The sequence below is a fragment of the Lentinula edodes genome, assembly GCF_021015755.1.
Source record: "Lentinula edodes strain Le(Bin) 0899 ss11 chromosome Unknown C8R40scaffold_2, whole genome shotgun sequence".
NCBI lineage: Eukaryota > Fungi > Basidiomycota > Agaricomycetes > Agaricales > Omphalotaceae > Lentinula > Lentinula edodes.
In genome coordinates, this window is record NW_025764308.1 from 995,824 (window position 1) to 1,016,019 (window position 20,196).

Here is a 20,196-nt window from a genome sequence, read left to right on the forward strand (position 1 = left end):
GAAAAAATTGCCGCGCAGAGATACTGGTCAGCCCTGGGTCAGCCGGCATTTCAATTCGGCACTTCTCAGAACATGACACCGATGTGTTTTACAAAGACAGAGCATTCCGTTTTCTGTTCTTTTTCTCACTGATGTCAAATATAGAGGATTGTAATTCATCCCGCGAATGCCTTGACCTCAGAAGAGAGGAGCTTGAAGTTTTGGAGGTCTGCATTCAGTTTTTCCCAGAATGCATCTCATCGATTTCACAGTCTATATATCCGGACTTTATATCGAACGATATTTCTAAAGGCTCAATCAAGTTAGAAATACCTGTCGAACTCGGGGATTTGAATCAAGTGCTCGTCAAAGATGCTGCTCATATTGGACATCCAACGTCAAACGTGATCACCTTAACGCTGTCACTATTGCCTCCGCTGCTGGTGCATATTGTGCTTCCAGAAACATATCCTCTACAAGCACCTCCAAAAATATTATCGATTCGTGCCTCCCATAGTTGGATCCTTGATACTTCACGACTTCGAGACCTCATAGTCGAGATGTGGGACATGCGAGCAGGCGAAGGGGTTTTATGCGATATGGTTGAGTTCATACGAAGCGGCGCTTTTCTCAATGAGCTTGGAATGGTCGAAGATCGTCAGTCACTCCTGTGAGTACCATTCCTTTGATACCTAAGTATACTTACGTGCGCCTCTCAGAATACAACACAATACCCCGCAGTTACTAGCACCTTTGTTGACCTCATTCGAAACATCAACAAGATCTCGCGAATTTAGTCAAAACTCGTATTCCTGCTCTATCTGTATAACTTCGCTCAAAGGATCTAAATGCTTACAATTATCCTGCAAGCATATCTTTTGTCGCTGTTGTTTGCAAGACTTTTGGGGTTTGTGCATTACCGAGGGAGATGTATTGAGAGTGGGGTGTCCTGATCCCCAATGTGTCAAAGAAGGTCGCCAAGCAAATGAGGAAGAGGTCGCTCGAGCTGTGTCAGAAGAAGCGGTCGCTCGATGGCGGTGGTTGAAAGAAAAATCCATGATAGAAAAAGGTATCCTGATCGTCGGCGTTATAATCATGTCATAGGGCTCATTGATGTCGAGCAGACCCGTCTATCAGTATCTGTCCCATGGTCCTCTGTCAAAAGCCAGTCCCGAAGCCTGATATAACTGATAGTGAGGAATCGGGTTGGCACAGGTTACGGACCTGTGCATCCTGTTCGTATTCGTTCTGTTCGTTTTGTAAGCGGACATGGTGAGTTGTTTCTGTGCCTATATGACCCATCAATTAAATATTTCTAGGCATGGCCCCGTGGCTGCTTGCCCAATATCCGCCTACGAGACCCTTGTTTTAGATTACCTCGCCTTGCCAGAGGAGTCTCCAGGAAGAAAGACCATTGAAAATCGCTTCGGTCGCTCAATCGTCGCCAAAATGGTTGTTGCATATCAGGAAGAACAGGCGTTCAAACAATGGCTAGCAAACTCATCGACACCCTGCCCAGGTTGTAACGTCCACATTGAGAAGTCTCTTGGGTGCAATCATGTGCGTGATCAGATGCATAAACGCTCTTCTTACGATAGACTTTCTATTATAGATGGTGTGCTCCAAATGCAAGCAGCATTTTTGTTATCGTTGTGGGTCGAGATTATCCGCCACTTCACCCTATCAACATTTTTCCATCCCGGGTTCCAGATGTTTTAACAAGTTGTTCGATTATAGTAGCGAGGAGGAGGATGAATGGCAACCTATCGAAGGATTCCATGCACTCTAGAGCACGATATGTATTTTGGTATACTTAGAAACAAAAATTAGAAACAACAATGAATCGCCACTAAGTTGGGCCGAAAATTTCAAAGCCCGCCTGGAGTCACTGCGGCGACTTCCAAAGTGTCTAAGTCTTCGTCTTATACTCTAACGTCAGTTTATATCTTGACTGGTTGTTCTTTCTCCTTTGCCTTCTTTCTGGAAAATTTCTAACAGCCACGACATTGATACCATTGCTTTGTGTCAATACCCCCCCTCTCACTTATATTACCACCACATACCCTCATCGCATCCATTCTCAACTGTACATTTTCCATTAACATCCACCGGTCCCTTTCCTATTTCTCATGGAAGTCTACACAACATCTTTCACCTATCCACGCAGGTCGCGACACATTCCTTCTTCCTCTTCTTCGTTAGACTTTGCTGGTCCCCAGAACACTAGCGACACTCCTTTTCCTAGCCACAAGTCATTCAGCAACAATCAGCTCGCCGAGGATGTGTCCAGTCCAGAATCCGCTGAGCAGATCGCGAAACTGTCCATGTTGGCTATGACATTACACGGTTGTCACGTCTCGTACTTGGAAGTCGGTGGTCGCGGGTGGAATTTTACAGTAACAGGCGCCTACCAGCATGTTCTCCAGACTCGGGGTATGATTCTCAAAGAGTGTCCTATACAGGTAAGTAAAGTGTTTATTTTCCTTTCTACTTTGTTGGTTGCTGACGTATCCCCAGCATCGTGCAGCTATCAGAGTCACACGTTCGGAAATACTTGACTCTCCTTCTTCAAAGCCTGCTCTGAAGCCAGACGTCCGGCGTCGTTTGGATGACATCGCTTCCCAGACTCTCGCCCATATAGCTGTTGTGAATAGTCCACATTCGCTTTCCAATAGGACTCCTCCGGATGGCATTAGTAGCAGCGCTGGGTGGTCGGGTTTGGAAACAGAGCGTATCTGTGAGCTCGTTATCACTGGAGCTGGGGATGCTGTAGACATGGCCAGAGTTCGGCTGCTGGTCATGCTGGATGAGCTGGTAAGTCACGAATTTTGCTGTCATTCACAGTCTAAAATTCTTCCAAGAGCGGTTTGCACTCAGAGATGTGCGAAATCGATAAGAAATTACACACAATCGTAGCTGGTCGGAAGCGTAGCGTTCTGCAGTCCATCCAGGAAGAAACGGCCACAAATATCTACCTTCCTTCGCCTCTGCAAGGACATCTAGGTCCAGAGCTTTCAGTCCCTCCTAGTCTCACAGATAATTTGAGTAAAAGCAATGGCACCATTTGGATCACTGGAGAATTCTTCGGTGTTCAGCGAGCTCGAGATATGCTTTATCAGATGTCTGCAACCAAGGTAAAATACGTTGTTTCGCTATTTAATGTATTCTGTCTAAACTAAATTTCAGGCCAAGTCCATTATTTCTCGAGATACTGCTATCCTGCCGCGAAAGTTGGATTGGATGGTTACTGATAGAACAGAGGACCTGAAGAGCATAATGCATGACAATGCCACCTTCATTCAGTTCCCCCCTCTTGGAAGTTCAACCAGTCTGATCTCGGTTTTCGGTGACCATCGTGTGAACATTCAACGTACCATCCGTTCGATAATGCAGCTCGTAGGTCAAAATCAGTTTGGAGAGGCATATCTGCTCATCCATGATTTCACAGGCTTGCCAATTTTATGTTGGTTCTTTCTGGCTCCTGCCCGTGCAATTCAACGCTTTGCTGCCTCCTCCCACCCTCAATCCTTCTCAAGTCACAAATCTCATCAAACAGATCTCACTTACGACTGGTGCAGAAGTCGTTTTCAAGAGCATGTGCTTTGAGCTTCACGGCCTCGAGCATGAAGTTCGCGCGGCTGTTGGCATGATCATGGAGTTGGACATCATCAAGGTAAACCCAGTCGTTGCACGTATCACAAATGTTCTTTTCGATATCAACGACTCTTTAGGCCTTCCACCACGAGATACGATTCCAGATTGAGCTCTCGAACGAACACCGGGAATTCATCAGTGGCAAGAAGAATGGCAAAATAAATAAAATCATGCAAACAACAAACGTGAAGATCAAGTTCGAAACCTTCAATGATCACAATTTTCTCATTGATGTGTCCGGGCCCGATAGTGTCGTTCTCCAGGGACTGTCGTTGTTGCAGGAAGAGCTGCCCGCGGAGATCTCGTTCCATGTTCCGGAAGCGTATCACAAGCGCATCATCGGTGTTGGTGGTCGGAGCATCCAGCGAATCATGAAAAAATACGGGGTTTATGTCAAGTTCTCGAACGCTGAGGAATTCGCTGCTTTGGGTGGTTACAACGATAATGATGATAATGTCATTGCAAGGACGCCAGCCAAGAACGCGCTCAATCTCGACAATTTGAAGCAGTCTGTGATGGAATTGGTCAATCCCAAGGTTTGTCACTCAGCCCCCGCATTATTTTGACCGGCATTCTCAATTTCTCACCAGGATAAAGACTTTGTCAATGAAACGTTGTCCATCCCTCGTCGATATCATCGCACTCTGTTGGGTGAAAAGGCGATCTTCATTCACGATATCGAGACAAAGACAAACTCTCAAGTACGGTTCCCTGACAAAGAAACAGCCTCTGACGTGGTCACTATCTTTGGCCCAGAGAGCCAAGTTCAAATTGCGGCAGCCATGCTTCTGGTAAGACGCCCTTTCCAAAAAAAATTGTAATCACTGACACAGTAGGTCCTCAGGACCATGTTCCTTTTGAGGCTGATATGGCAGTTCCTCGTAGCAGTGATCTCCCGAGAGTGGTCAATTCTGCTGAATTCGGTAGTCTCGTTGAACGTGTCAAACGGGAACTTCAGGTATCTATCACCCCGAACGTCAATATCTCAACGATAAACGGTACAGCTGCCTCCGAAGCTCTCGGCGATTACTCGTTCAAATTCCGATGTCAGCGAAGTAACACCGACTTCCTCATCACCGCCAGAGAGATGTTGGAGCAGTTCCTACACAATCACAACATTCGTGTCTATCCTTCACCTACCTCGCATACGCACAAGCGAGGTGATTCCTTTGCCGACGCTTTCCCTCATTTCGACAGCAAGCTACTATCTACAGCGAAAACACATCATGGTGTGTCTTTTGGGTCAATCAACGGGATGTTTTCTGAAAGTTTTGTTTTTGTAGAGTCCGCTGATTTCGGGCGACCCGTGCATGATCCCGACCGTCGCCTTCGTCTCGCCAGCTCTTCACCGGACGTGAAGGCGTTGTTTAATGCTCCAGCCTATATATACAATTTCGAAGAGCAGGATGATAGTCAAGTTCCTTACATGGCCAATTCGTCCCAGGATTATTGGACACCAATGCCTCCGATCGTGCGTTATGATATCGTTTGATTTCACTGTTCCCTGTTAATCACAACTTCACACAGGGCACTGGTATCCCAAGCAGCGCCAGGCACACTGAGGACGCGCTCAAGCGTGGCTCTGATTCTCTTCTTGAAGCTAAAATAAAGGAACAAATTTCAAAACCTCGTTCCCTCACGAATCGCGCCCAGTCGTTGGATCTGACGTACTCACTTTCACGCATCACTGAGACGTCAGGCCTTCCGCCTCCGGAATCCCCTAGCAATTCTGGCAACGAAACTGGAGGTAACTCAAGTCCGATTTCTGCTACGGCACCTTCGTTCCCCAGCGTGTACGGTGGGCGACCAGCCGTGATCGGTACTTCAGCGCAGAGGGGCTCGAGGACCATTGAATTCGATAACGAAGACGCGGCTAGCGACGGTGTCACCCGCGTCATGCACAACCTTGGTCTATGATGTATCTTCATTTGCTCAAATCTCGTTCTTGGTCCGAAAAGCAGACAGAATTCTTGCAAAAATACGAGACACGCACTATCATAGGCCGTTCACTTCTATCTCATTTTCCACACAAAGACTTTTTTCACAGAATTGCCCACCTATCCGTTTTGTAAGATTCAAAAGACTAGTTTTATCCTTGTATCAGGTTTGGATGCGATATCACTGTGTTTAAATTCTCATTACTCTCTTTGTCTATCATGTACAATTTGGTGTTCCATTCATTGGAAACGTAGTATCGTTATATAGTCTCTTAATAGAATGACATTTACATCGTACATGAGTAGTAGTCCGTTATCGTGACGAAAGTCAATATTGACAATGATAGGTGGTTGAGGGAGAAGTTCAATGTTTCTGACATTACTGAGTAACCCACGGCACTTCATACAGGACGAAGTCATAGAACTCTTGTTCCATGAGAGTCTGATATTCCCCAACAAACTCCTCTGTATCACCTCCTTTCAATTTTGTACCTCTGGAGTGTGAACCCGAACCAAGGTAAGAAAAATGTGATTGCAAGATGCTGAATGTCTTTTTCGCAGATTTAGGATCAGGCTGGAAGTCGTTAAGAGACGCGAGGCGAAAGGGAACGCTGTGTATATACCTGAATAACAATCCCGATATAGTTCGCAGGTAAACCATAGCGAAGCACGCTTTCGACGAACAATCTGATGACCTTGAGATGGACTAGAATTTGGAACGATTCCGAAAAATTTGTGCGAGATAGATGTAGTAACTCCGTCTAAAGGCAGTCAGTCTGCGAGTATTCACAAGTGCACGGAAGCATTACCCAGAGCTCTCGTTCAGTAACATCAGCCGTGTCCAACTCCTGGCGTTGCTTAGCGATTTCTTCTTCAGAAAAAATGAAATCGCGAATGGTAAACCTGTCCAAGGTTGAGATGAAGAAAGTAATAATTGTGCTGGCATACACACTTATTCTCCCGGCACTGCTGGATGAATTCATCATGAACACGTCGAAAAATGACCACGCTAAAGAGGGTGTATTCATCATCTGAGGCGACAACGCTACAAGGAATGTCAGTTGGCGCCCATAGAAAGGTGCGAGACTGAATACTTTGATGATCTGGGTACGACCATGTTTGCGAGACGTTCATATTTCGCATGCCAGTCCTTAACGAGATTTCTGAAAATCGTGAAGCTCAGATCATCACTGGCATGGACCGAAGTACAAACTTTGGCACTGCAGCAAGTAGCGTTTCGAGGTATTCTGAGTCTTGTATAAAATTCTCTTTTGAAACGACGTCCGCAAGCGATCGCACGGATAGGTTCCCACTAGAGTAGAAATGTTGATACATAGCATGGATAGAAATAGAAAATGTTCATACGTCTTCTTGCGTTGCATCTGAACAAGTGATCCTTTGACGAGATTGTAGTTCGTGAGCTTGGCCCTCATTGCATTATCAATTGAAGTCATTTCCTACAGTGTGTGTGTGTGTGAATTGTAGTGAGATCATGGCATTGGGTATGAACTCACTTTGTTCAAGGTGTCTACCATATCCCTCAAACCTTTCTGCACTCCGTATCGGCTCTCATTCCATCTCCATTGGCCAAGAAGATAGCTCTCGATGCTGCTTTCGTTCACTAGGATGTGCTGGGATAATTTGGATGGATCGTTGTTGAGCAAATTGCGCAGAGTATCGACGACCTTTGCGACGGTATTCGTGAAGAATGTATCCTGCTTTGGCAGATCTTCTGATAACGCTATGAGCGAGTCTAAAGTCCCTGTCTATCCTGCCATTATTGAGGAAGTTCTTCCATGATACCGAGCACTCTGACCTTGAAGGAAGGAATACCAAGTTCGGCGATGGAATTAGCAGATATTGACTTGGACTGCTGGACCAGTTTCGTTGTAAGTTCCTGAACAATGCCTTCAGAGTCGCCATTAAGTGGTGCAGATATAATCCAGGTACTTTGGTCCGAAGGCATTGGAGGTACTGACGTTCAAATTGGAGTCCATGTATGATCGACCTAATCCTAAAACTGGCCGTCGGCTTAGGCGGGCCGGAACTCTATATTCGCTTCCTCGGATCACCACTGCTGAGAACAAAATGGCGCGAATTCAACTTGCGCTCATCTCAACCGATTGCGATTTCACAAATGGCCTCACTACTACGTTCTCTACGGCCGACTTTGCTGCGGCCCTTAATGGCTGCACGATACGCAAGCTTCGAGGCTCCTTTAATAATAAGTCCCGCTCAACTGCACCAGAACTTTAAAGAAAACCAACATGTCGCAATTCTCGATACTACTTGGTTCATGCCCAACTCCCCTCGTAAAGCCTACGATGAATTCCAAAAGAGAAGATTACCAGGCGCACAATTTCTTGACCTTGATAAGGTACTCATTTGATGTCAGCTTATACGTATACAGCGCTAAGCCATGTTCAAAGGTTGCGAGTTCTCATGAGTTGGGTTTGAAGCATATGATGCCTTCGGCTGTCCAATTCGCAGATGCTTGTGGTACTTGTAATTCCCGTACATCATGTTATGCGGATTGTTGACTGCGTGATAGAAAAACTCGGTATCCAGCCCTCTACACACGTAGTATTGTAGGTTTCATCTGTCTGCTTGCTTCGATTTGCGCACGAGATTCAATCCCTCGTAGATACGATGCTCATGGCGTCTTCTCCTCTCCACGAGCATTGTTCATGTTTAGAAATCTCGGACACTCTAATTCGAGCATCTTGAACGGGGGACTTCCTCTCTGGGATGCAAAATCTTTCCCAATTGACACGAATCCTCCAAGCTCGCCGCCTTCGAAATCTCAATATCCTCCCCCTGCACTTGATCAGAATGCTATTCGGAGTAGGTTGACACCTTATGTTATGTCGCACTTACCCTGACAATGAGTACGAAGGTTATGAGCAAATGGTAACTAACTCTGCGTTGAATCCGTCCAGCTCTCTTGAAGCCGAGCTGGTTATTGATGCGCGCTCAGCTGGGCGGTAGGTGTATGATTTGGTTCGATGCGTTTCTACCCCTTCTTATGGATCCCAGATTCACAGGAAAAGATCCAGAACCCCGTCCAGGTCTTTCGTCAGGTCACATACCCAATTCTTTTTCTCTTCCTTTCAATTTGTTCCTCAAGACTGAACAAGGATCACAAGGATCAACCTACACGGTTTTTCGAGAGACTGATGAAATTCGTACAGAACTTGACAACGCTGTTGGAGCTGCGCAAGCAGAGCGTATCATCAACGGTGAAGCGACTGCTGTAACTACATGTGGTAGCGGAATGACAGCTGGAGTTATTTGGCTTGGCTTGAAGCTGTTGGGTGCCCCGAAACTCAGCCTGTATGATGAGGTATACTAATATTGTATGTTGCTTATACTTTACTAATTGCGCCCGTCTCTTTAGTCTTGGACTGGTTATGCTATGAGGCCTACAAGCAGGATCGAGATGGCTTAGACCTGACTTAAACACTTGTATATTGAATGGAAGATATATCTGGACTCACCGTGCTTATAACGTTTCAAATGTTATTCACTATCTTTGCCCCGTTTTTCCCGAAGTCAAAGTAAGGATAAATGCAACATCGATAATTTACAAGTAAAGTAAGCATTGGTGATTCTTCCAGATCCCCGTCTGATGTCACGAACGCAGACAATCTCTCAAGACTTCCATGAAAGGCGGAGGGTGTATCAGTGGTAATTTTCCGCAGGCATGGGCAGCTATCAGGGGGCGTGATAATAGATAAGGACCCGACCTTCAAGGAACCTTGAGGACACGGACTCACGACGACCAGAATATCGCACCTCAATCCGACGCCGTTTTCCTTGACGATAAACGGTCAAATTCCAGCTACTCGATGATATTCAGTGTGACAACGCTCAAAAGTCGGGTCGGATAACCGCCACCTTTCAGTTAATAAGACATTAAGACCCTTCGTTGCTATTTCTTGCAACAGCTGTTGTCGCGCGATAACTACAGCGTTCCGAAGATCTGCCTCGCTCTGATCGTGTTTCTTCACGTCGAAAACGTAGGTTCCGCAGATGTCACTTTGGTTCACTACGTCAAGGTCCAGTTCTAGCAAAAAGTCCGATTCGAGTCCGGAACGGAGAAAATGACGCCTACTTACACACCTTCCTCTTCGTACATCAAGACAGGATCCACTAGTTTCCTCTCCGCCACTTCCCAAGGTGACTCCTTCCGACGAAGTTTGAAGAGCATGACAAGGTGCTATGTATTGGCACAGGATATTCGGTTGATTTATAAGGACTCTGAGTAATGGAAGGGACACAAACACTCCTTTTGTGCGCGGCTTGCTTATATAGCGTTTATGACTAGAAAATATAAGTATGTAGCCGTAATGCCGATTGCAAAACCTTGGACAGCCTTTGAGCTTGGCCAGTACATACATGTCAATGTTCAAACCGGGTTCAAACAATGCTCAAACGTCCATTTCGTCTTCCCATCTGCTGAAACTGCGACTCGCACATTCACTTCAGCTCTCTCAGCTGATACTGACATTTGTACTCACTTTGCTACTCATTCCCTTCTTTGAACAGCTCTTAGTCTATATAATCCAGCTGCGATCTTGCAGCATCAAGAACACGCCTGCGCTGCCTTTATTCAAATCGAAATTTGATGTTTATCAGTGTCGACACAAGTTGCCGTTCCGATTGCTATTCGTTGGCAGTGTGGCCAATGAGTAGCTGTAGGAACGATCACGGGGCGAAGCACGATTCCGTAGTACTCAATATCAATCTTCAGCATGAAGCCTATTTCCGTGAATGTGGGGAGACCGCACACCACTATACTATTAGAACTGGGCTGAAGGCTAAAGCCGACGTAGAAGGATGAAGAAGGGTACGTGACATTATCGTTGATTTTGAGTGTACGAGTACACGATTCATGAGTACAAAATGGCCGTGTTCACCAAAATGCAAATGCAAGACCCACTAATCCAGCAGCTAATCCTAACATAGATCCAGTTGTAGGCAGAGAGACGCCTACTAGTGCTCCTGATGACGACGACGTTGTATTGGTGCAAGACTGGCTGGACACATTTGCAGAAGTATCTAGTGTAAGATCAGCGCACTGTGATATCTGTCTGTCAGTCTTTGGTCTCGTAAAAAAAACACTCATCAAACTTGCCTGGAACAAATTCCCATCTCCTCCGTCGTATAGAATCTATCCAGAACAAGGACGGATGAGGTATTTTCAATTTTGAATGTGCACGAATTCTTTACCTGGATGGTGACATTTTCACCGTTCGTCAAACCTGTAGCATTGGTCTGCGATAAGTCGAATGACATGCAGAACGTTCCCTCTATGGTCTCCTGGAAGAAAGAAGTGATTTGCGTAAAATTGTCGAACGACGTGGGGTTCGATGCATTTGTGATGAACACAGCAGCTGCAAAAGATAGATATCAGACGGATTTTGACGTATCCTAGTTATTAACTTCTACCTGTCCACTGCGGGTGCTCAGAGTTGAGTGAGATGATTCCGCCACTCAATGGAAATGAAGTCCTGTTCGATGCAACGCTATCGTATCCATCTACAACATACCAACAATTAGCATCCTTATTTGTGTTCGGATCAAGGTGATTTCATACCACAAAAGTTGGGTTCCTGGTCCTCTACAAAGACACCTCGAGGAGGAGGAAACTGAAGCTGAAAGTGCGCATTGACGGCAGCGAAGAGTCCAGTGAGGATCAAGGCAGTGAAGAAGCGCATAATGCTTGAGATATTCGAAGCCTGGGGGCTGTATTCATTGGTAGCTCTCTTATAAGGAAACGACAAACCTAAATTTGGCAAGTGGATAAAAAATTCTTTCGTTCCCGATATGGAAATCACGGTAATCGGGGCGCTTGTTTGGTGATTGCCCCTTTGTACTATGTAGCACGGCAGCACTACCTGCAGCATACATAGACCCTGACTGAACGAGTACTTGGCAAAACAAAAAACCAAGATGACATTGCACTAAATACACTGTAAACAGTAGGGGGTGATCCTTTAATGCAATGCGTTGCGACGGTTCATCCTTCCGAACAGAATCTCCCCAATTCCCAAGGCCAATATGATCGATATCACATACGCTGCTTCAAAGGTCCTGGAAACAAGAATATCAGAACACCTGAAGCGGGCACCAATAACGACGCGTAGATTCTCACATGGCAGCCAACATGAGAATGTATCCCAGCAACGCTTGAACTGCATAGATAGTGCCCCTCGAAACATCATGAGCAGCGATGAACGGGGGAACACTGCGTGTTATCTTCCGACCAACAGCAGATCCAGATTTCTCACTCGCAGTATCATCTTCGCAGCATTTCTCTTCCGAAGCATCGTGCGAGGTCAGCGCCAGAGTCCTTGAAGAGCATCAGTCATAGTCCGGACAGGCAATGAAATATTAAGTGTTACCTCTGGTGCCAATAAGATTCCAATCCAGCACGAGTAGCAGATAGCCAACGCTCGAGAAGACCGACGAGTACGAGACCAATGCATGCGCCTGCTATGGCCCCGGATGAATTTGGATGCCACGTCTGGAAGAGTAGCGTGTCTCCAGCAGTGAAGTGAAGATAATTCTTCATCATCGCGGTCATGCTTGAAACTATATCTTTCGAGGGTGTAATTTCGAGAAAGATTTCAACAGAGGAAGATTGCAGATTTATAGAACCTGCTGCCGGCTAGAATTGGACCGCCACAATCTACTGACTAACTATAATTAGGCGGAGAAGCAAGGGAGAAGGATATGTCATGGTCAACTGTCCGACCTTCGAATGCCCCTAGAAAGCCTGTCCAATGATATTTCTTGATTTAAGCACTCGTCTCCATCTGGAATTTATGAGAGGTCCAACGTTTGTTGAGGATGTAACAGCTCTTAGATGGGGAAGCAATTTGCAACGACCGATCCCAAATAAACCTGGTATATATATGGATACCCATACGAGGATGGAAAACGGATAAAACCGCACATTCAAATCCACCCGCAATTTCCAAGACAGCGTACGCCAGGATACTGAACGCAAAACCGGGAACGAGAATATTCAAATTACAGTAGTGAACGAACAAGAAATGCTGTTCCGCCGAGCGACGGTTTGAGAGTTGATATGAGCCGATGAATCCACCGAATCCCGAATCCACTCCGAATGCCTTCTCCTAAATGATTGGTGAATTTCGAAGAGCGACATTCTGACAAGATTGCAGGCGCATATTTTCTGTAATGAGTAGTCGAACACAATGAATCGTTTAGCGTTCTGTCGAAGATCACTCCGTTAACGCAAGGCATATGTCCCATTCACGAAGTTCCTGTCCTTGAAGAATGACAATATGCGCTCGTTCTTGCGTTGAAGAAAGAACTACACCGCGTAGTATGGACATTGACAAAATAAAGGCCTAAGAAGGCTTTGGCGAGGATGTCCACGAAAGGTCGGACCGAGGATTGAGACGTTCGGGGAAGGAAAGCGCAGCGGAAGCTTAAAGGTTGGGTCGGACTGCCGTGTGAAATGAGTGATGCAAAGATGCCGCCATCGTTCAAGCATTATGATTGATATAACCGCAATGCTCCTCCTCCTTCTTCCCATCCGCCATGTTCATATTACGAACCTCCAATATGCGAGCTATTAGAGGGGCATTTACGAACAGTGTTCGCCTTGTTACGCCGAGGGCACAAATCAATATACAGCGCACACATTTCGTCCGTCTTAATTCTACAGAGATAAAACCAAACCCGAGGCCAGTGCGGAAGGAGAAGGAATTGAACCCTCAACGAGATTGGGACGCGAAGGTGATCAAGTACGACGACCTGAAGCCTAAAACAGAGAGTCCAGCACCAGTAGGTATCCTATTCACATTCAATCAAAAGTAGTGTAATGTTGACCAAGTTGGTTAGAACTCTTGGCTCATCGATGTTCGCGAGCCTGACGAAGTTATGCAAGGCATGATTCCTTCTGCAGTCAACATTCCTCTTACAATCCTTCCGGAATCGCTGAACGCGTCTCCGGCAACATTCCGGGAAAAGTTCGGTTTTGAGAAGCCCGGAAAAGATCAGGAAGTCACTTTCTACTGTCGGAGTGGAATGAGAAGTTCGTCAGCGAGCGATATTGCAAAGAGAAATGGATATATCAAGTGAGCATCCTACTGGGTTATTATATGAGAGTCGCCTTTGCTGAATACGGCATAGCGTTCTTAATTACAAGGGTTCGTGGCTGGACTGGGTGGAAAGAGAAGGGACCGCGAAGGCATAGGCGAAGGGGCTCATAGATTATTTACAAAACCTGTATCATGATTTCGAAATCCCGTATGAGAGGAACACGAAAAGATTATCGGAATACATACTTGAAATGCAATTGCCAATCATTGAAGTTCAATTCATTTCGTAAGCTTCAAAACTTTGCTATCCTCCACCATCTCCATACTATCGTCCGTGTTGTATCAAGTTTATCCTGTTGCCCTCTCTCCCTCTCTCGATGGACAATGCATCTCCACAACCGATTCAGGGTGCTACGCCGGGTGCCAGCAGCAGCACCACAGCACCCGCCCAACCTCAGCCAACAATTGCACGACAACCACACGACATTGTTGGCGCTCTAGGAAACTTGCTTAAATCACATACCGGAGAAATTGTCTCTAATGAACGGATATCGCATCTTCTATTATCAAACATGGAGACGCTGGTGAAGCAAGGCAAGCTGACCCAGACACAAATCTTACAGGTATTTCCTGGTTCCCTTGCTCTCCATCTATCGATATGTGATGAACCGAGGAAACAATCTTCTTTTCGATTACATTCGATGACATTGGTTCACATGGGCTGACAGACCGTGGAGCAGTTGAAAGTTTTTGCGGACAAGCACAAGCCAAATGCATCGGCCAATGGAGCAAGCAAGGTGAGTCGAGCTCTTTATACTGTCTTGGGAATGGCTGTTAAGCGCCGCCCTTTTACCTTGATCATCCCTTTGTTCAATGTTTACTCAAATTACACCATGTCCCAGCCTACAACACCTGCACCAACATCTGCACCCCCTTCGCAATCATCTACACCTCATCCAGGGTTCAAAGTACCCTCAGAAGCACTTCCAACTCTCGCCAGTCTCCAGGCATCTACCTCCGCCAACGGAAACGACTCAACATATCCTATATCTGCCACATTGACACCAATGACACCCACAGCCGGAGCAGTACAATGGACTCAAGCCAGGCCAACACTAACGGGTGGACTATCAGCTGGAAGGGTTGTTGGTTAGTAACCATCCGTCCCTACTTATCAATGCTACGGTGTTGAACTGGCATTGTGTATCTCAAGGTGCCCCTTCACAAGTCGCCCGACCTGGGGATGCATCCACGCTTCTCACTCTTGACGACACACGTACCGGTATCAGCTCGGCAGGACGAAGGAAAAACACGCCTGCTGATCAAAATATGAGACGAACAATACAGGATTTAGTGGCGAGCATCGATCCGAACGTAAAGGTTGAACCCGACGTCGAGGATGTAAGTCTTCATTCTTTCGAATTGTTTCCTCTTCAAGCTGACCTTGTTTGTGGGCGGCTCTCTAACAGCTTTTACTCTCTATTGCTGACGAGTTTATCGATTCAGTCACGAATTTCTCTTGCCGACTGGCAAAACATCGCGGTGGTGATACTCTCGAAGTTAAAGACTTGCAGTTGCATCTAGGTGGGGAAAGACTGAATCTGTGTCCACCGTCATCGTTTACTCAGTTTATTTTTCCAGAACGCAACCACAACATTCGAATCCCTGGTTTCGCCTCGGACGATACTCGAATTGCTTTGTCTTCATCCTCGTTGCCTCCATATGGCGGCGCTGCTCCCACTGGCGGTACCGGCAGAAAGTCACAGGCCTCCGGGACCGCTGCTGCAGGTGCGGGTCTGAGAAATCAGAGATTGAATCAGGTCGCACAAGCAAAAAGGGATGGAAAACTGATTTGAGCAAGGGAACTGTTGAGAATTCCCTCCTTTCGTTATCGAACTTTCCTTTTATGTTTTATACTGTCAATAATTACTTGCTTTCAATGTACTATGTAGAATAGAACGTTACGCTGTGATACTTAGGCGTTGTTCTGCGCTGTTCTGAGAGTCAGCTGAATTATGTAAGGCACTCTAATGTTCTACTCCGTCTTTCGTGTGTTTCCGCGTCGTTTGCTTGTTCCAGTCTTCAATTCGTTCAAATTCTCGAGATCATACAACCATGGTCCACCTCACATGAGGCCGCTGCTTTCTCGGTATATGTCGACTCCACCTCCCCAATTGAATGTCAGGTTTGCGGGTGTACTTTTTCTATGCAGACAAATCCTTACTCTAAGTCCTATTGCGTTGGCCACATTCAGTTCATTGTCCATGGAGCAATATCATAAGCTTTCAGATGAAGCTATGAATACACTGGTTGAAAATTTAGAGGAACTGATAGAGGATCATGGTGATTCGTCGTTCGAGGTAGAATACCATGTATGATTCTTCATCATATATCTTTTATATTTTCTGACTGACATTCCAGAGTGGAGTGTTGACCCTCAAACTAGGCGACAAAGGGACTTATGTTATCAATAAGCAACCTCCGAATAAACAGATATGGCTATCTTCGCCGTTCAGGTGAGAATGTTTTACGAGTTTTGTTTTTTCTGTTGTGTAGACGCGTTATACCTCGGCAGTGGACCCAAAAGATACGACTACATTGAATCAGATGGATCCTGGCGATATTCGCGCGATAACAAACCCCTCGACGATCTATTGAACGAGGAGCTTAGTCGAACATTCGACAAACCGATCCGACTGTCCTTATCATCAAGTTCGTAGAATTTCCGATGTATATGGCTTGTAATAATGTATTGTATCATCTAATGAGATATAAATTATGTGAATGTGTCTTCGGATTACCACATGAATTCAACTGGTGGGTGTGGATAACTGGGTACGGTGCGATCCAACGCGAGCTCCGATTGAAGTTATTGTACAGTGTGTATGCAATAGGAATGGTGTGCGCAAGGACATGATGATGGTGAGTGTAGAAGGAATCAGCTAGAAAGTTGAAAACTGAGAGTACCTCGACTGACGAGCACATGTCAACATACTGAAGTCATAAGTCAAGTATCATAGTTATTTTGAAGCCTTTGTTCCAATTCTCGTCGTCGAGAGAGAACCACCGAACCTAATAATCTGGGAAGACACTTAGTAATTGTATGTATGCACTGAAGGAAGAGGGACCATCACCTATTCTTTTCTTCGTAATGACCTTTGACCGAGGTCAACTCATGCTGTTTTCCAGAATCTGTAGCATATGGCAGAAGTGCGTGCATACCCTGCTGACTCTGAGCGTGTCCTGAAGTAGGAGGGCTGATTGGATGAGATAGACCTTTTCCAGGAGGGTAAAGATGAGGATTATAAGCATGGACCTGTTGTGGAAATGAGTGGGAAACAAGATTATTAGAGCTCGGCGACTGCGGGGATATATTGGAGGAGTATAACAGCCTATGACGTTGTAGAGTGTGTAGTTCATGCAAGAATCCGTTGGCTGATTTGTACGGTGAGTTTGGATTAGCACCGCCTGATATATCCGGAGCCGAATATAACTGGTCGTCATCAACGAGATTTTCTTCACCATCGTCTTCTTCGCGGTCTGAAGTTTCGTACAACACGTCCTGCGGTGTGCCCCAGCCTCTCATCTGGCCATCGAGAACGGGCGGCTGCGTTCGTCTTCGCTTTGTGCTGCGTGCATTTTCTACAGGCGTGGAATCGAATATGAGAGGAACATTGGATGAAGATGACGGAGGAGGAGAAGGAGCTCTTTGTCGTTTCAGCATTCTTGGAATAGTGAAATAGTAAACCGATGACGGACACTGAAGTTCAAAGGATGTCGATGATGAGCCCAGGGATTTGGCTTTAGGCGCCCATCAATGTCTCAAGTCACGCGGATACGTAGGGCCACGCAATCAAGCGCTAAACTTCGAGCTGTACAGTATCAGCCTCAATTGCTTTCCCTTTGTTCATCCAAAATGGCCGACATGGATGTCTTCGCTGCTATGGGAATCTCTGGCTTCGGTAAATCGAACCAGAAAAAGAAGCTCGACCCCTCAAGATTTGATAAAAACAAACGAAGCGAGGTATAACCATGTCTTGTCGTCTTTTCTTATATTGTGATTAATCGTATCCTAGGTTCCTGCACCTGTACATGCACCTGTCACGGTATCTCTAGCGGGCTCATCTTCTTTGCCAGCAGAATACAAGGGCGAGAAAAGTGACGACGAAACCGATATTGGACCTTCACCACCTGCCCCTCAAACTTCAACAAAAGATGACAACGAGGAAGAACCAGAATATGATCCTGATGACATGGAGAACGACGATGTAGACAATGAAGTTCCTCAATTTCCAACAACACACGAACTTATACTCAAAGACCATACGAAAGTGGTATCAGCTCTAGCGTTAGACCCTTCTGGCGCTAGGATAGTCTCCGGCTCCCATGATTATGACTGTAAATTGTGGGATTTCGGTGGTATGGATACGAGGTGTAAGCCTTTCAAGAGCTGGGAGCCATCCGGAAGCTATCATGTACGTCGCGGTGCATAATGCTCTTGAGCATATATTTAAGTTCAATGCGGTTCAGATTCATGATATCAAGTACTCGAACGATGGCCAGAGGTTTCTGGTGATATCAGGAACCCTACAAGCCAAGTTGTATGATAGAGATGGAGAAGAACAGTACGTTTTGCTATACATTTTTGAGAACCGGATAGCCTCACCTGACTGCTAAGAGCTACTTTCATAAAGGGCGATCCTTACATCCGTGATATGAAAAATACCGCGTACGTTTTGTTTGGTCTCTTCTTATTTATCTGCATAATTTAATGTCATTTCTTAGTGGACATGTAGGGGAACTCTCTACCTGTGCATGGCATCCCAAGGACTCTCAATTATTCATCACGTCTTCCGCAGATTCCACAATTCGGTAAGATGTGTTTCTGGGCTCATTGAAATGTCATCATATCCTCAATTGTGCGCCCTCACGCAGAATTTGGGATGTGGAGAATAAACGAAAGCAAAAGACCGTTATCGTGGTCAAGTCAAAGGAACGAGGTGCGAGGACCAAGGTTCTTTCATGCGCTTATTCTCCCGATGGCGGAATGATTGGCGGAGGTGAGTTAGAACCCCAGATCTTGCCAGGGCTGTCTGGTTGATTGCACTTGATTGTTTAGTATGCTTGGATGGGGCATTACATATGTGGAATACGAGCTCCAATTTTGTAAGGCCGAACCTCAGTATCGAAAACGCACATGTGAAAGGGACCGAAACCGGGTCATTAGTCTTTTCAGTCGATGGAAGGACGGTCCTGACCAGGGGAGGTGACGATACCGTGAAGCGTCCGTGTTTCCGGATTTCCAGAAACTCAGTGCTGGTTGTTCTGACGATAGTGATTTTTAGTCTGGGATTTAAGGGCATTTAAGAAACCTTTGGGCACTCGCTCAGAGTTGCCTACGCTTTATCCCAATACGAACGCTATCTTTAGCCCGGACGACAAGTACGTTGTTACAGGGGCAGGTGCGAGTGTCAAGGGTGGTACGGGACGACTATTGTTCATGCGTAAAGACAATTTGGAGATTGAAAAGACCTTGGAAGTCGGTGCTACACCTGTGAAGGTCTATTGGCACTCTAAAATCAATCAGGTCAGTCGGGCTGATGGATCCTTCTATCCGTTTTCGATGAACTCGTTACAATAGATTGTGACAGGCCTGTCGAATGGCCAGATATGTGTGCTGTATTCGCCTCATACATCGTTGAACGGCGCAAAACTGTTGTTGAACAAGGGTCCACCGAGGAAGGTAACAATCGAAGACATGTCAGATGCACTCGCTGCTCCTGCTATCCTCACTCCACATGCTCTTCCGATGTTTCGAGACGGAGATGGTATTGTTCGAGGTGGCAAACGAAAGAGGGAGAAGGACAGGATGGATCCCAGGAAAAGCCGAAGGCCAGAATTACCCGTTACAGGACCTGGAAAAGGAGGTCGAGTTGGAGCGAGTGCCACGCAACATGTTGTGCAAAATCTGGTGCGGGATACAACGCGGGACGAAGACGTGAGTAACCACCGTCGTTTTGTAGCGCCATTAACTGCTAACTACTAATTCTACCTCAGCCTCGAGAAGCACTTCTTCGATATGCGACAGCTGCTAACGAGGACCCTCAATGGACAGCAGGTAAGCATCTCGCAGTTCTATTCAACGATATGAGACTCCGTCGGGCATATCCTCTATTGCCCAACCGGGAGATCGCAAAATTGTTATCGGCACGTGTTTTTTGATTGATGATCACTGACGTGGCGGTGATTACCGAATTTTTTTTTTCATCAGCTTGGAATGAAAATCAACCACGACCAGTATTTGCGGATGTTTCTGACAATGAAGATGGAGAGGAAAAGTAGGATGGAGCCGACATTGGTAGGCAACGAGAAAGAGAAGGAGGCACAAAGAATCCGAATGGAAACAGGAGATAATAGCTCGCTGATGGTCCGTGCGCAGGGTTGGCGCGTGATCAAATTCTTCCATATATAAGGCAGTAAGCATATATCAAAGCCCCAAATCTGACCCCCCTAATTTTTTTCCCGCAAAACCAAAAGAGCGTGTGAAT

General features: G+C 46.0%; 12 protein-coding genes across 12 annotated transcripts; 7 read left to right on the forward strand and 5 right to left on the reverse strand.

Moving 5' to 3' along the window:
• The first annotated feature begins 56 nt into the window (after positions 1-56).
• Positions 57-1,828, forward strand: C8R40DRAFT_1233682 (uncharacterized protein). Its single transcript, XM_046233335.1, has 5 exons — positions 57-649; positions 699-1,048; positions 1,104-1,251; positions 1,299-1,539; positions 1,592-1,828. Exons 1-5 carry the CDS (start codon positions 132-134, stop codon positions 1,766-1,768), a joined length of 1,434 nt encoding a protein of 477 aa, XP_046091546.1. The 5' UTR covers positions 57-131; the 3' UTR covers positions 1,769-1,828.
• A 49-nt stretch (positions 1,829-1,877) lies between these two features.
• On the forward strand, positions 1,878-5,813 carry C8R40DRAFT_1233683 (cytoplasmic protein). Its single transcript, XM_046233336.1, has 10 exons — positions 1,878-2,441; positions 2,497-2,793; positions 2,841-3,113; positions 3,166-3,375; positions 3,428-3,652; positions 3,711-4,169; positions 4,224-4,424; positions 4,478-4,862; positions 4,917-5,104; positions 5,161-5,813. Exons 1-10 carry the CDS (start codon positions 2,109-2,111, stop codon positions 5,548-5,550), a joined length of 2,961 nt encoding a protein of 986 aa, XP_046091547.1. The 5' UTR covers positions 1,878-2,108; the 3' UTR covers positions 5,551-5,813.
• A 136-nt stretch (positions 5,814-5,949) lies between these two features.
• Positions 5,950-7,536, reverse strand: C8R40DRAFT_1033033 (uncharacterized protein; the record flags this gene model as incomplete). Its single annotated transcript, XM_046223308.1, has 9 exons — positions 5,950-6,144; positions 6,194-6,331; positions 6,380-6,473; positions 6,523-6,615; positions 6,665-6,733; positions 6,784-6,882; positions 6,936-7,027; positions 7,085-7,336; positions 7,387-7,536. The coding sequence occupies 9 exons, from the start codon at positions 7,534-7,536 to the stop codon at positions 5,950-5,952; spliced, it is 1,182 nt and encodes a 393-aa protein (XP_046091548.1).
• A 219-nt stretch (positions 7,537-7,755) lies between these two features.
• Positions 7,756-9,018, forward strand: C8R40DRAFT_1032790 (Rhodanese-like domain-containing protein; the record flags this gene model as incomplete). Its single annotated transcript, XM_046223284.1, has 7 exons — positions 7,756-7,947; positions 8,000-8,069; positions 8,122-8,158; positions 8,215-8,414; positions 8,467-8,554; positions 8,607-8,913; positions 8,968-9,018. The coding sequence occupies 7 exons, from the start codon at positions 7,756-7,758 to the stop codon at positions 9,016-9,018; spliced, it is 945 nt and encodes a 314-aa protein (XP_046091549.1).
• Positions 9,019-9,099: 81 nt separating this feature from the next.
• Positions 9,100-9,874, reverse strand: C8R40DRAFT_254471 (uncharacterized protein). Its single transcript, XM_046234499.1, has 4 exons — positions 9,693-9,874; positions 9,468-9,618; positions 9,347-9,411; positions 9,100-9,281 (listed from the first exon to the last, which is right to left on the reverse strand). The coding sequence occupies exons 1-4, from the start codon at positions 9,778-9,780 to the stop codon at positions 9,202-9,204; spliced, it is 384 nt and encodes a 127-aa protein (XP_046091550.1). The 5' UTR covers positions 9,781-9,874; the 3' UTR covers positions 9,100-9,201.
• Positions 9,875-10,485: 611 nt separating this feature from the next.
• Positions 10,486-11,290, reverse strand: C8R40DRAFT_1033479 (uncharacterized protein; the record flags this gene model as incomplete). The annotated part of the gene is made up of 5 exons (XM_046223342.1): positions 10,486-10,663; positions 10,715-10,743; positions 10,803-10,966; positions 11,022-11,111; positions 11,170-11,290. 5 exons carry the CDS (start codon positions 11,288-11,290, stop codon positions 10,486-10,488), a joined length of 582 nt encoding a protein of 193 aa, XP_046091551.1.
• Positions 11,291-11,427: 137 nt separating this feature from the next.
• On the reverse strand, positions 11,428-12,415 carry C8R40DRAFT_254490 (Ctr copper transporter). The gene is made up of 5 exons (XM_046234500.1): positions 12,331-12,415; positions 11,987-12,267; positions 11,728-11,925; positions 11,545-11,666; positions 11,428-11,492 (listed from the first exon to the last, which is right to left on the reverse strand). Exons 2-4 carry the CDS (start codon positions 12,157-12,159, stop codon positions 11,570-11,572), a joined length of 468 nt encoding a protein of 155 aa, XP_046091552.1. The 5' UTR covers positions 12,160-12,267; positions 12,331-12,415; the 3' UTR covers positions 11,428-11,492; positions 11,545-11,569.
• Positions 12,416-13,169: 754 nt separating this feature from the next.
• Positions 13,170-13,803, forward strand: C8R40DRAFT_1033473 (Rhodanese-like domain-containing protein; the record flags this gene model as incomplete). Its single annotated transcript, XM_046223341.1, has 3 exons — positions 13,170-13,391; positions 13,449-13,684; positions 13,740-13,803. 3 exons carry the CDS (start codon positions 13,170-13,172, stop codon positions 13,801-13,803), a joined length of 522 nt encoding a protein of 173 aa, XP_046091553.1.
• Positions 13,804-13,813: 10 nt separating this feature from the next.
• C8R40DRAFT_1080268 (transcription initiation factor TFIID subunit A-domain-containing protein) lies at positions 13,814-15,642 on the forward strand. Its single transcript, XM_046227079.1, has 7 exons — positions 13,814-13,831; positions 13,893-14,271; positions 14,386-14,445; positions 14,551-14,797; positions 14,862-15,049; positions 15,118-15,232; positions 15,290-15,642. The coding sequence occupies exons 2-7, from the start codon at positions 14,026-14,028 to the stop codon at positions 15,502-15,504; spliced, it is 1,071 nt and encodes a 356-aa protein (XP_046091554.1). The 5' UTR covers positions 13,814-13,831; positions 13,893-14,025; the 3' UTR covers positions 15,505-15,642.
• A 40-nt stretch (positions 15,643-15,682) lies between these two features.
• On the forward strand, positions 15,683-16,426 carry C8R40DRAFT_1243571 (uncharacterized protein). Its single transcript, XM_046233592.1, has 4 exons — positions 15,683-15,833; positions 15,903-16,020; positions 16,070-16,164; positions 16,224-16,426. Exons 1-4 carry the CDS (start codon positions 15,778-15,780, stop codon positions 16,366-16,368), a joined length of 414 nt encoding a protein of 137 aa, XP_046091555.1. The 5' UTR covers positions 15,683-15,777; the 3' UTR covers positions 16,369-16,426.
• A 91-nt stretch (positions 16,427-16,517) lies between these two features.
• C8R40DRAFT_255328 (uncharacterized protein) lies at positions 16,518-17,458 on the reverse strand. Its single transcript, XM_046234501.1, has 5 exons — positions 17,038-17,458; positions 16,871-16,964; positions 16,783-16,804; positions 16,644-16,728; positions 16,518-16,590 (listed from the first exon to the last, which is right to left on the reverse strand). Exons 1-4 carry the CDS (start codon positions 17,370-17,372, stop codon positions 16,721-16,723), a joined length of 459 nt encoding a protein of 152 aa, XP_046091556.1. The 5' UTR covers positions 17,373-17,458; the 3' UTR covers positions 16,518-16,590; positions 16,644-16,720.
• Positions 17,439-20,171, forward strand: C8R40DRAFT_1080277 (transcription factor). The gene is made up of 11 exons (XM_046227080.1): positions 17,439-17,672; positions 17,725-18,123; positions 18,179-18,273; positions 18,327-18,377; positions 18,434-18,520; positions 18,584-18,708; positions 18,768-18,932; positions 18,994-19,235; positions 19,290-19,646; positions 19,706-19,766; positions 19,920-20,171. Exons 1-11 carry the CDS (start codon positions 17,466-17,468, stop codon positions 19,988-19,990), a joined length of 1,860 nt encoding a protein of 619 aa, XP_046091557.1. The 5' UTR covers positions 17,439-17,465; the 3' UTR covers positions 19,991-20,171.
• Positions 20,172-20,196: the final 25 nt, after the last annotated feature.